This window comes from Anopheles moucheti, chromosome 3, assembly GCF_943734755.1.
Source record: "Anopheles moucheti chromosome 3, idAnoMoucSN_F20_07, whole genome shotgun sequence".
In the NCBI taxonomy this organism is placed as follows: domain Eukaryota; kingdom Metazoa; phylum Arthropoda; class Insecta; order Diptera; family Culicidae; genus Anopheles; species Anopheles moucheti.
The window spans coordinates 75411105-75425888 of NC_069141.1; the positions used below are offsets into that span (position 1 = coordinate 75411105).

Genomic DNA, 14784 nt, shown 5'->3' on the forward strand with positions numbered 1-14784 from the left:
AATAATTAATTGTTTTCCTGGTCATTCTTTCGCGTTACCGACCAAAACGCGTTCGCGTTAAAGTCAAGTGCATTCGAGCAACAACAAAAAATACAGCACGCCGGACGCAGCAGGCCGTGCCGTTTTTTTCACTGCTCGCGAGGACGAGAACGAGAGCGAAAAGGACGGAAAATGGGACAGGTCGAAACAATTTTATATGATTTAGACATTTTTAAAAGCTATTACCTTCCGCACTGGGAGCCTCCCAGCAGCATCACCACTGGCGGTTGTAAGAACAAATGGGGAACTCACCGATGATGCTTTACCCGAGAATGCATTAGTGAGGCTAAGGACAAGGACATGGTTCTAAGGGCACTAATTTTCTTACACACCCTACACTCACACACACACACATTTTACTACAGCACCTGCTTTCTTACCCTACTTACAGGAGCACTCAACCCGTGGTTGTCGGTGGGCGAAAATGAGCAGCATTACCCGGAGTAGTGCTTAATGAAGCAAACATTAACAGCATCGACCACTTCACGCCGGTGCCGGAAAAACGCCCTCCCCCACAACAGCAGTACTGCTTTTACCTTAGCAAGCAAAACCGGAAAGAAACTCAATTTCTGTACCGCATCTCGTTTGTGATAGTGAGAATGGTTCTGGTAGTACGGTTTCAAGTAGTGTTGCAACCCGCTTACGATGCGCTGTGCCGCCCTGCGTCCGTGCGGCAGTGAAACGGTGACCATGTGAACGACAGCTGTGTGCGCGCACCGGACCGGCAATGGTTTTCATCGGGGAAGGCGTTCGTGTACGGAAAAGGTATGTAATGCATTTGTGGGAGGGGAGTCGCTGGTGGGGAAGGGAGGGGGGAGGGATAATAGGGAGGGGTGAAGGGGACATTAACGCACACATCCATTTTGTTCTGTGCCGCAATCGGAAAGTATTTTCCGTACGAGCAACGTACTTTCTTACCTGTTCCGTTGTGCAAATGTGCTTTGTGTTCGCTGTGGATGGTTGCTTATATTGTGAAACAGTAGGTGCGCTGATGATTTCGTTTGCAATCACAGTGAGCAACGTTTTTAGTTTCGCACTTTTGTTCGTTTAAATTATTTGTGCAGCTATACGTGTGATGTACAGGCGGTAACAACATTATATCGACACTTTTTTGTGAGAATAAAAACGTAACGCCGATGGATAATGATGACATTCTATGAGGTCATGGAGAATTTGTCTTTTTATATTATGATCTGATATACCTGATTGAAGGAATCGAGAAAGTGTCGAATCGGTGTTAAATAAAATTGAAGAAATTCAAGATTTTGAAGAGTCTCATAAAATTAGTTCTAAAATGCATCTCTGTTATTAGAGCTGTCCTTAAACTTCTTATTAAAACTGATTTTTTTTTTAATTTCAAATATTACGATCTATGTCGCAATAGGTATGGACCAAGATATTGCAATCCTTAAAAGAAGACTTGAACGATTTTTTTGAAATTCATACTAGAAAACAATGTTTTTCAAATTTAGAGAATTTTTAATCGAGAAATTTTGCACCGGGTGAATAAATGTGTAATTTTTGTGCATTTAATTTTCTTACACAATTAAACAGCATTTTTTTGTTCATCCCAACTGAACCGTGAAACGTCGTTTGTATTATTACCTTTAATTAGTTTAATTATAAAATAGTCGTATAGTTTCGTTACGCACTGTATAAACGATATCAAGCGTTCCTATTCGAAATGTTGCAAGCCTTTGACAGAAGGTGTTACACAGGAGTGTCTCTTACTGCAAATTTTGTCTCCCTGGTATTAATCTCTTTAAATTTTATAACCCAAAATCAAAATTTATTCCAGATAGTCTACATCAACGATGTATACATTTTTTATTATAAACTTACATATAGTAAGCTTAATTTAAAAAAACGCTTAATAAACTCATAGGCATTATATGACACTATTCAATTTAATGACCATGGTCACGAGTATTTTGTAGTTTTCAACAAACTCATTATCAATGAAAAAGTTTGATACAACAAACAATGTTTAGAACGGTTTGGTGCAAACACATTAAAATGTTTCCAAACTTAAAGCCACAACTATAAGAATAAACTGTGAAGACGTACGGCATGGCTCGGAAACAGATGGGAGAAATACTCTGCGAAGGTTATGTTGCCTTACCGTGCGACTTTCGAGGAGACAAACAGAAGCGAACATAAGCTGAAGATTTATTTTTATATCCGTTTGTAAACAGTATCGGGGAAGCGAAAGGAACACGATTTCCTGTGTGCTTTTTTATTATCACCAACATTACGCCTGCGCCCACCTACACGCGGCGCAGAACTTTTTTTGTTGTTGCGCTAACGCGGAAGAAGAATCGTAAAGACATATCTAGGCTGTGATGGTTTATTCACAACAAATGTGTTAAGCACTTGCTCACGACTAACCACTAGTGCGGTGCCGTGCTGTGGGGGGTGGGGAGTGGTTTGCACGGATTGCATCAGTATTCTCCCAGCGGTGTGTGAAAAGGCGAAAAAATCAACAAACCAAACCCACCCCCAACAAACATCACTATCGCCCTGGCCAGATGACAAAGTTTACCGCACTCTGGCTACGGGTGCGCTAGCAATTTCCCTGCGCCATTTGATGAGCCTGGTTTTCATTTACAGGAGTTGCACAAACTTAATTATGTCATCAGGAAGTTGTGATAAACATTCGTCCGAGTGGCTGCGAAATATCATGCCGTTTTTTTGCAAATTCTACTCTTCCCCACGGTCGTTCATATACACGGTGTTGGGGGAGGTTTTTTCTTTTTTAAATGGCGATTTTAACTTTTGCTGTTAAACAAGGAAACACAAACAAATTATTCGCACGGGCTTTTAATTTTTCTTCTGCCTGTTCCACTGCCGGGATTGCAAGTTTGTATTTGAACTACCTTTTTAGCCTGACAAGAGTTTAATGGTAATGATTTTTACCAGCAAGTCACAGTTTGGGAGTTACAAACTTGTATGGATTTTTTAATTATTCTGAATCTCCTGATTAAGATTTTGGAACAACAAGGTGGAATTGAATTCAAATGTTAATAAGGATCTATTACTAATAAAGATAAACAGAAAACAAATCTTCCATATTGGAATTCTTGACCTTAATCCACCACAAAAATTGATTTAGACGAGAAATCCTCAAGGAAAATCATCAAAGTCCAAAATTGACCTTGAGTTATTCACTATCCACTAGGTTTCCTTTTCTAATAACACTTTCCCCATGAATAAATATTCACAATATTACCTCATCTGCACAACTTTTCAAACATTCTCAGCATGCTAAATACATAGATTACGATGTCGAAACCTTTCCACGCGGGCCAATTAGAATTTGAAACTATCGTACCACATACCTCATCGAGAATGCTTCAAGGGGTCGAATGACATGATAAAGACATTCTGTTTAATATTAATGGCTAGTGGCCGATCATGCTCCATCATTAAGCTGTTCCTGTGCACACTGCATGGGTTCACGGGGACTTTTCCTCGAAGGCTAGCGTGAAGCCGTCGGGATATGCAGTACCATCGGGGATATCTCATGAAAATGGAGAATCAAAGTAGTCATACTTTGTCAGATACACCCGGGCAATGCTTTTATGAGACTTTTCATTACGAGACTTTAAATAACAGCTCTTGCCGTCAGTGCTGTGTGCCGGTGCCATGGCAACTGAAATTCAATTTGATGTGCTCCGCTAGTTTTGGGGAGTTTAAATGAAATTCTTGACTGATTTCCTAATTCACTCAGCCTTCTTTTTGTGGAGGAAAAACCCATTTCTTTCTCTGTTTTCATCTTTCTATTCTCAAGAGGCAAATAATGTCTAGAATTACCAGAACTTTAAGGTTGATTTTCAAGTTGGCTCATTCCATTGGATCAATTTCCATTCCTTTCACATGTGAATTTAATTATCGCACCCGCACATTACCGCACACTGTCATCTGTAACATAAAATTGTGTGTTGCAATCCTTTATCCCATCAAAGTTCTTCGGAGCGCTGGAGGGCATCAATCGCCATCGGCCATCTGTCACTGGCAGATGTCACCGTACGTGAACCGGAATGAAATGTTATTGACGGTTCGCTAAAGGATCGCTCACAAACAATACACTCGAGACTCGAGAAATGATATGCAGATGGGGTTTTGTCGAGTTATTTCTCATAACTCCCCCACATGGTGTTGCCACGGCTTCACCTCAGCCAGCCCAAACCCAAGTGTGTGTGTGCTGTACATCAAGGCAGTACCAATCCATCCCAAAAGCCACCCAAGCTGTGTCATCTCCGTCCCGTGCTGCCAGTCCCCAGTTGACAGGATCCCAGTTTTTACTCCATTTCAAATGGGACATACCCGCACACGCAATTTCTCTTAGAATTTCTTTCATCTTGAATTTATTTATTTTCCCAAACATATTTGTGTCCTTCGGGGTCGTCCTTTCGGGGGCTTCCTTGTTTTTCTTTTATTCACGTTCCCCTGAAGCTCTGTCAATTCAATGCTCGATTTTGGGGATTGAGCAAAAAACCGTATTTTTGAATGATTGAAATCGCACGCACGGTATTGCAGTGTGACGGGAAATTCCAACGACCGCCTGGCTTCACTTGTGCTGATCCTCTTCATTTAACTTCTTTGAAGCGTCGTGCAGGTATAAACTGAAAACTTTCATCATTCTCGAGTTCATTCCACCAGTTTATTCGTGCGGGCGAAAACTCTATTTGATTCAGCCACCGACAGAGCGGTTTTGTCCGACATTGGCGGGCACAATATTTCTATTTTTTTAAGGTAAAAATATTTTACCTTTCTGCACCGCAAAAACGGCAAACCACGGCGTGACGTTTGCCGTCTAAAGAAAACCACAGGTTTGACAGGTCAAAGGCTACGCTTTGGTGCGCGGTGTCTTGGGGTTTTGCGTTTCGCGTTCAGCCATCATCCATCAGGCGTGGCAAAACGCAAACAAAAAACCAGTACTTGAGTACTTTGCTGCCAACCCACCGGTTCGTTCGGAGTCCCCTAAAAGCAATGGTTGTCCTTAACAGAATGGCCGAGGAGTTTTTTACCGACGTCCACCCTCCCCGGGCAAGCCTGGGTCGCTTTTTGTTCATTCTTCCACGCTAAACGCACGCATCATGGTGTGACGGCAAAAAAATGGCACCACACGGAGGGGGCCCGAGGGCCCACTCCCAGTCCAGCTCCACCTGCAATAAGGACACGGGGCAGCAGTAGCCCATCCGCTCCCTGGACGTCCCGTGGAAGAAGCAAAACTCACTCAGGTGTCATGGCAACTGTCACCATAAACATTTGCTCAATATTTGTGGGTCCCGCACACCAGCTCCACACGCACACGCGCCATCATCGGTTTGGCCTCGTTTTTTTGGGGACTTCCCACTCGGGGTAGCAGCAGCGTAAGGTTGCGTTTTTTTTGTTTTTGTTTTGCGCCCATTTGTGTACGCTTCCTCGTGGCGATGAATCGACCGGTTTTCGAAATATGCGAAGCACGCGAAACAGATATTCAGCACGCACACTTCGCATTACACAAGATTACCGCCGGCGGGCAGGATTTTAAATGTATTTCCGCAATCCGCCGTGGGTTGAAGCTCGGTGGGTTTGCAACACGGGACACGATGGAGAAATTCTCCGAACGTTAAACTGTGGCCGTCTGTTTCTTTTGTTTGTTTTTTTGAAGCATTCGAACGTGATCGTTGCATAGTGAATTGGCATTCAACCACGGAATGTCTAATGCAGAAGCATATCTTGTTGCATATGACTGCGTTTCTGTGCAATGTATTTAATTTGTATTTTGAAAATATAACTTAAATCTTTACTAAATCTTATTTTTTAAATGTTATAATATTTCTTTTAATTGTACAAAATATATCACTTACTAAGTTACTAAAATTAATTAAATTCAACACAAAGTCTTTATGATGCCACTTTTCCGTTGCATTAGTATTATTAACGGGGAAAAAATTAGAGTAATCTAATAGCAATCAATAAAAGCGAAAGTTTTTCTCTGCTGCAACTGCCACTCCTCTGACTGCCAAAGCAACTCTCGTTTTGCCATTCACAAAAACTCGACCAGTGTTGGTTTTCATTGCCCACCCGCCAAGGGATTGCGGGAAAGTTCTATAATGCTCCCAAAGTATCATGCCGCATTAGCAAACAGAGCAAACTTTTGCTTCGTGCATAAACTTCCAACTTATGATGAGATTAGGTACCGATTCCGACCGATCGCGCAAATACCCTAGCACCTTCGCCGTATTTGTGTTCCTTCCCACTGTACCTCTGCAAAAGGATACAAAAGGGGATAAAAGGACGCGTGAGCAGAAAAATGCAATATTGAATAACAATGTTGGCAACTCCAGCTTCAGCTTCTTGCGCTGGAAAGCATAATCTCCGTCGGTCACGTGCACGATCGACTGTCGTTCCCAGACCTGTCGCACTGTCGACCACCCGGACCGGTATCGGTACGGGGTACCTGCCCTGTCCGACCTGTCCTACGTTTATGGACATATGCCATTTCTCAAGCCATGCACGCGCACTGCACTGGGACAATCATAAATTAGCATTTTTGCAGCACGAGCAGTGCGAGCGACGAAGAACGGAACCGTGCCAACACTGCGTCCGTACACTTGCATGTTAATGGAAATATTATGTACCACCGTTGCGGGTGGCGTTGGCTGACGGCTCCGTTGGCTCCTAGGGCTCTCGAAGGAAATGCAAAATCAAGATAGAATTCACTACCTTCTACCGCTCTGCCGGTGCTTGGTGTTGGTGGCCGCACGACGCCCGAAAGGCATTTGTTTTATTGCGTTTTATTCTGCGTTTGGTGCGTGTGTAATTCATCTTGCTCTTGGCAATCAATTACAATTTTGTAAACCATTTTTGAATAATAAATTAAGCATTCTTTTTTTTTTATTGCTGTACGAATTGAGTACAGTGCAAAGCAGTTTCCATGCTACATAACATAACATAATGCAATTATGAAGTGCGTGGAATCAGTTTGGTTTTGGAGCAAAAACTAAAACAGCTTTCATTTATCACAACTACCGAATAAATTGTATAAACTGTAGTTATAACATTCATATAAAAATTGTCTATTGTGGAAATTTGTGTATTGTCTGAGGGAAATCAAAGAGGACAATCGTGGAGTGTCATACACATCGCCCAAGATCGCTTTGAGGATTTTTGTATAATTAATGGCAGATAAGTGGCCCGAAAACAAATACAGTCATTACCCGAGATACGCTAATAACAAATTCGTGTAACTCAAATTTGCGGGTAAGTCGATTACCCTTTAAAATATCTTTTGTATCGAATAGTCAGGGATGTAATACTTCTTTTCAGGTTAGGAAGTACATTCATAAGTTTAATTTCTGAGTTTTGTTTCGATAATTCCATAGTAAAATTTTACCAAAAGTATTCTTTATAAGAGGAAAATTTAACGTATTTTTTAAAAGCTTCAATTCCACATATAAAATTACACGAAATGTCAAAACTTTGAGCGCGTATCTCGTTACGCATTTGCGTACCTCGGGAAATTACCGTACAGTAAAAATCTTTTTATTGATTGATTTAATACATCTCTACCTTGTTTTTACATGTGTGACTCTACAAACAGTGTGCAACTCTTTATCATTTTCAGCCAGGTGACAATGACAGCTCTAATGGCCCATCGGCGATTTAAAAAGCTCACAGGTCATAGATTATCATTTATCATTTGCCTGTTCATGAGCATCTCAAATGAACTTACCAATGATTGAAATACGTATATTATTTAAAACTGGTCTTAAAACTGGTTAAAGTTGTCGTTAATTGGTTAGTAGTAGACGCAGTATTAAATTACTAGTCTTTACTATTCTTAAGTGCTAGTCAAAATTGCCAGTAACATATCGCAATAGTCAAATGTTGTCAATTATCAAATATAATAACAATTTTACGTATATCGATAAGAACTGTGCCGTAACTCACGAACAAATATGAATGTGTGGATAATTCAAATCTCATATATACAACAGTATCAACAGTTGTATCAACATCAGTTAGAGTAATGTAAGTTTGCATCCAACATGCTCATACAACTTTCATCATATCTGTGTGTAATACAGATTGTAAGAATTTTTATTAAAAAGTAACTAAGGCAACTAACATTGAATCTTACTATGGAGAGTCATTCCCAATTCCAACTACTTGCCTTAATGAGGAGCATGAGTGGAATTGCTAACTAAGAGTTTCATTTTTTTTTTCGTTGAGCTTACATCTTACAGGGGTTACACAGTCAATCGGTCATCGTAAATCTGCTAAATGTCGTTATCAACAGTCACTTGTCATTGAGAATTTCAAATCGGTCACCATGGTTACCTTATTTGGCCATTTCGATTTCATTTGATTCTGACCTAATAAATTGGCTGCACAGAAGAAACCACATGATTGCTTTTAGGAAATAATTGTTGTAATTTAATTATAATTTTGCTAGATTATATGGTTATCATTAAAAACTACATTTTATTAAATTTTCTTCATGCTGTAATGCATAAATGCATACATTTTCCCATTCGTTTTAAATTCTTTACTATTGCTGAGTTTGTTTCTGTTTTAAGTTTGCTGAAATTTAAAGAAATATATAATTTTATCATATTAACCATTAAAAATATAATCTTAAAAAGGTATTTAACCAGGTTGAATAAGGTATTTATGGTGACCGATCCCAAGTTCTTAACGCCATTGCTGGATTGCTATTGCCGAATTTTTGGTTTACAGTGGCAAAGTGATTTACGATGACTGATTTGCTATGTAAACCCTGTACGATTGATTGAATGAGTCTTTGAATTTCACTAATACAAAATGTCCATTTATGGTCTATGGAGCTATTTTTATACCTCACAACACGTTACACAATTGTGAAGGAAAATAATCGAACTTCCACATAAAACGTACCGATTGGGATTCAATTACCTTACCCATTATCTTTCCTCGACCACAAATACACACTGCTGGACCCACACCGCCCGTCGGCGTCACAAATCATTGGGGTATATTTAATGTATGCCTCTCTAGCGTGCAATGCCCGCGATACGTACGTTTAATAGACTTTCGTACACTCTACGAAACACACACAAATCAATTTTCTTTCCTTTCGCGTGCACCCAATGCTCATTTGTGCATAATATCGGTTTTTTTTCCATGGCGCGCATCATATCAGTGATTGGGTCTGCATTATTAACGTTCACCGCACCGCCTAGAAAGTAAGCATGGTCCAGTAACGGGCATCGGAAACCGAGGCTTCCGAGGCATACACACAGAGATAAGAAATAGAGCCATAAACTCACTGATCACGTGATTAGGGTCAATATACATTCAATTGGAAGCGATCAAAACCCGGTCGGTGGAGTGTTGTGATGCCGGGCCCCCGCACAGTTTTCGCCGATGGATCGAGATTTAGTTAACGTGCAGGAATTTCGGTAGCCGTCGGATAATAAAAGCAAAACACAAAAAAAACACACCTCCAACAGACTTCCGCAATTCCGGTTGGTAAACGGTTTCATTAGCGACCAATTGAATGATCGCGGTACGTGATGAATAATTCAACAAGCTGGTACGAGTGCTTTGAACTTCAAAAAGGATATCCCGAGTGAAGCGAGCAAAGAAAAGGACGTTCGAGGTCATAACCAACCCTGGGATGATGTACAGCGCTCCCACGCCACTCGCCGTTAAACGTTAATCAATTAAGCGGTGATTATCCTCTCGAATCTCGTCGGCGTTTTTGGTGTCTTGTTAAAAACTCGATCGTTACTGGAAGGAGCGCGTATTGCTAATGGCGTTGCCCAGCGTTTGCCGACGTTCAGCCTGCCCGCCTAATAGTGGCATAAATGAACTCCGCTTTGAGCAAATGTAGCATTACTGCCGGGGGCTAGAGAAGTTGGGTGTTACTAAACGTATCGCTTGTGTATTTTCTCCCATTCTAGACATCAACCATCAATCGGCACATAATAGCACGAATGCCCACGGCGCGCGTTGAGCAGGTAAAGTGAAGCAATAAGAAAGCCATCGCTCAGCAAAAAGATTGCCCAAAAAAAAAAAAACAATTCACACAACCTAGGCCGCACCAGCGCGCGATAGTGTGTTGTTGATTTCCCCAAATTAAGTTCTACCGCTTCTATCTGAGCAAGCCTTGGAACTGAGCAGGCTCTGTTCGGGCTGATGTGATAGGATCGTGATTTAGATATTTGAAAAAGGACATCCCGCCGTTAGAAATACAGTGTGCAGTGAAGTGTTGGAAGTGTATGAGCGGTTCGGAGTTGGATCACCGTTGGACATTGGAAGGCACCAGTCGGTACTGGAATCGTTCGCCATGCTCCGTCGGGGCCAGGAATGTACGTAATATTTCCGGCGGATGAACTCATATTGTTGACATACGGACACGCCGTACCGAGAGTACCGCCCAGACCAACTCTGGACAACCTGCGGGAGCCTCTTGTTCCCACAGGCAGTAGGCCTACATCCACCACCACCACCACCACCACCACCACCTCCAAAACCACCACCACCACCGTCACTACCTCATCCACCTCCAACGCCACCTCATCCAAACACGCATCCACCAAATCGGCCAAAAGCACCGCGAGCAAAGCGAACACCCCGACCAGCGCCGCCGTGAAAAAGGCAAACGAACCGACGAAAGCGAACGTCCCGACGACGTCCAGCCGGCGCCAGGAGTCGGGCGAGTCGTACGAATTGGACGACCCGAGCGGTACCGCCCTAGCAGACGCGAGCGAGCTGGCCACCTTCATCGACGATGCTAGCCCGCGCAACGGCATCCCTGCCCCGGTGGCCGCCCGTGGTCCGGCCGGTACCGCGTCGCCGAAGGGGGGCGGTGGTGGCCCCAAGTCCAAGTCGAAGCTGCAGCTAAAGCTCGGCCGGCTGCGACCACATTCCTCGATCGAGCAGTGCGAGACGGCGGCCCGGGTCCGCGAGGACCAGCACATCCATGTGTCGAACCCGGTCTTCACGCGCGACAATCTGCGCCAGCGCAACTTCGACGCGTTCTTCGAGTCGGGCGAGCAGGTGTACTCGCTGGAGGTGCGCGAAAAACCGTCGGCCCGGTCGCTCGATGCGCTCGGGACGAGCGGTTCCGATCCGGGGCTGGCGGATGCCGACGGCGGGTTGCGCAGTGCCGGTCCCGGCTACGACCAGCGGCCGACCTCGCTAGGGTTCTTCCGGAAGCCCAAGTCGCCGCTTAGCATACGTTCCAAGAGTGCCGAGCACGAGTTCGCCGACGTCGAGACGTCCCAGAAAGGTGACGACAGGTGCCCCTGACCAACTAGTTGTGGTTGCTATTCTATTTTCTAATTTCTGAGTGAGTTCACAGACATTCGTGCCGCCTGTCCCGATCCGCCCTTCGTGTCCCCTCCTCCTTCGCGTCTCCATGCGTCTCATCATCCTAACCCGAAAACCCCCTGCAAATCCGCATCCGGCCAGGGGTTGGCAAGTGTATGCGGCTTCTGCAGAGTTGCAGAGTTTGGCATCCGGAATCACATTCTTCTAAAGAGAGAGAGAGAGAACAAAAAATCCTTGAAGAAGCATTTCGGATGCCGCTGAGCACGTTCTGCGCCATTCGCTCGCTTCGTACCACGTTGTACTTCCTGCATCATTAACTACTGCTCCATCGTACTGCTCCATCAACCATGCATTCATCGTTTGTCTGTTTTAAGTGTGTGTGTTTGTGTGTGTTTTATTTGTGTGTGTGTGTGCGCGCGCGCCTGTGTTAACTATTCTAGTGCGATCCAGACCGGGCGGACCTGATCCGATGGATGCGATGTGGTCCCCTGGAACAGACCAGATTATTGGGGGGGTTGCTTCTCGGACATTCGAGAAAAAAACAAATACAAACCACCCCCTAAGGAGGACCACATCAAACGTCCATTTTATGCACGATACCGCAAATGCATTTTCACGACCAAACCATCCGGCCATACCCACACATCCCGTTTTGTCACTTCAAACTCCATTTGTTCCGCTGACCCGACACAGGGAAAGGCAAATAGCATTGGTCATGGCAAGTCGTTCATTGGTACTGCAGTTCGTTGCATTCGTTCCATTCCAACGCTGTTTCTCACAACCAACCACTGGCTACTTGGACCTAGCAGTGCAGACCCGGGTGCAGGACTTTAATGACGCAACATAAACTGGTCCTGTCCCCGTACCAAAACATAAATAGTTCCCCGATGTTTTTGCCGAGTGCTTTGAGTGCCGTTTTGTTGTTGTTTTTTTTTCCTGTTCTCCAACCCCCACCCGCTCCCCCAAGGGGGCGCACATCCGGCAAGGCGGGATCGTTACTACTAATGCGAGGCTTCCGAGGCATCGCCGCATCGTTAGTGCCCTGGGAGACACACACCCGGCATTTCCCGGGCATGGGAGATTTTATGCAAAAATATGCCGCTAAATGGGATTATAATAAATAGCTTAATCAACGCAGTGATTTCGGGTCGGCCGTCGTTTCGTGACGCTCCTGATTTTTTTGTTTTTGCTCGCTCTCTCGCTTTGTCTCTCTTTCTTTCTTCTTTACCGCGTGGTTTCTCTAACTTTAGCGCACCGTTTTTTTTAGCTTTTTGTTGTTTTTTTTTTCTAGACAATTCACTAGTACCACCCAAATACGCCGGGGGGACGGTTTGTTTCCCCTGTTTCGGCACGATGTATTGATAAAACTGTGTCTATTTTCTCTCTTTCTTCCTCTCCTTCCGTGTCGTTAAACCCACCACCACCGCCACCGTCTGGGGTTTGGGGGCGCAGAATCATCAAAAAGCCATCGACATAACATATTCAGCAAGCGTGGAGCGACGCCGAGTGCGGGCCCCGCGTTCCAGGCACTCGGAGGCAGCATGTCCACCGCCGGTGGTGCGGGCGTGCTCAAGGATCTGGGCCATCCCGGCCTAAATGAGGCGCTCAAGTCACACAACAGTGTAACGTTTAAGCTAGTGAAGACAGGTAAGTAAGGATTAGGGTACCGTGCCGTGAGCATGAAGGAGTAGCAGATCTTGCAGGACATTCGGGCGGTTTACTGGTTATTGTGGTATTGCTACACTGTGTACGTACAAGCCCAGGTGCTCTGTGCCCACCATCCGAATCCATCCGGCCACCCTTACCACCCACCGTGTCCGTAAAGGAAATGAGAATTAAGAATTTATAAGCCACAAATATCGATTGTTTGGGCAAGTTTTTCGTACAAAACTAACAACTGTGTTCGGTTAGTGTGCGGTTGCAGAGTTGATAAGCAATTCTCAGGTGCAAAAAAGTACTCGTTCGTAATGTTTGTTTTCGTACTTCTGGGCGAGGCAGAGTTTTTTTCGAAACAAATAACATTGATTATTCTATTCATAATTAATGCTTTTATCATTCGTAAACGTAACGTGTGGTTTGTGTTTGGGAAGTGTTGGTCCATTTTTTGGCGAGGACTTTGCATTTTAAATTTTGATTGCTTTTTTATATTATTTAGTCATCAGTGTTGTTAACATTATCGTGCTTCAGGGTTGTTTACACCTTCTGGATTATGTTTGAAGTAATGTGGTTTTAAACAAGTTTTTCCTTCGTTTGCTTAACGATGATTTCCAATTATTAAAAGTCTTGAAAAAAGCAAAACAAATGAAAAGTGCTTCTGACATCGATAACACCACTCAGCAAATTGTTGTTTTTCTTAAACTTTAAACATTTATGTAATAATTGGGGTGTTTTGAGAAGCTTATAAAATCTGCTACAAGATATTTTTCCATTTTTTAGAACAACGGTTGAGTTCAATGTCGAACGATTACGAAATTGAGCTTCGTATGTTTATATGTTATTTCCTAAAGGAAGTATTCCCAGATGCGTTATAAAGACTGGGAACCAAAAGCGAAAAGTAGATTAATAATTGAAAAAAAACTCAGAAACAAACGAAATTTCAAAAATCGCTTAAAACAATTCCTCATCTCAAATGGCAAACAGTAATTTAAAAAACAAATATTTTCCAGTATTTAAAGCATATAAAGGCAGTCCCCGAGATACGCTATTATAGCGGACCGCTTTAACCCGAGAAGAATTCTCCTAAGTCGAATCCTGGTATAATTTCGTTTATGCTTCAGAGTCGACTTCCTTCTCTGAACTCAATTTATCTAGTAAGTTAGGCGATTTTTAAAAAGATGACATTAAAATAAATAAGAAAGAAAGGTTTTACATGACAAAAAAAGTGATTTTCCGATTTTCCTTCAATTTTGTGCTTTAAACTAGCTCAGCTGTAAAATTTCCAAAAACCGCGTATCTCGGGGACCGCCAGTACTAACATAATAAATAGTAAATATCGGAATGGTCCTACACCCTGTATGTCCTAAATGTTATAAAAAAATACCTGTTTACAAATTCCAATATTTTTTTTGTTATAATTACATCAAATTCCAATGCATCCTTTCACCAAACTGAACGAATCAAACTATAAGTTGATTGATATATTTAGTACGAAAGTTAGTACACTTGGAGCGTGCTTATAAATATTTCCAGTTACTGCTAGATTAAAACGCACCCAACCACAATGTCTGGGGCGCGCCTAAATAAATAGCATTCGTTTTTTGATTTATTTTGTTACCATTAACCGAACCGTGCACCGTGAACGGAATGAAGATTGATAGCCGCGTACTAATGCAGTCATTTCTCTTGATGAACATTTCCGAGAATCCGCGTGGTTCGATTCAGTGTACACGTGTTCTCGATATGACGAGTCTGTGTGTTTTTTCAGGGTTGTCTTTTTTT

General features: G+C 43.0%; 1 protein-coding gene across 1 annotated transcript in view; it reads left to right on the plus strand.

The window, feature by feature from the left end:
- Positions 1–10380: 10380 nt before the first annotated feature.
- LOC128303005 (uncharacterized) overlaps positions 10381–14784 on the plus strand; it is a 51462-nt gene continuing 47058 nt past the window's right edge. The window contains 3 exon segments of the mRNA XM_053039856.1: positions 10381–10529; positions 10626–11305; positions 12799–12993. Coding sequence (XP_052895816.1) covers positions 10381–10529; positions 10626–11305; positions 12799–12993 — 1024 coding nt within the window.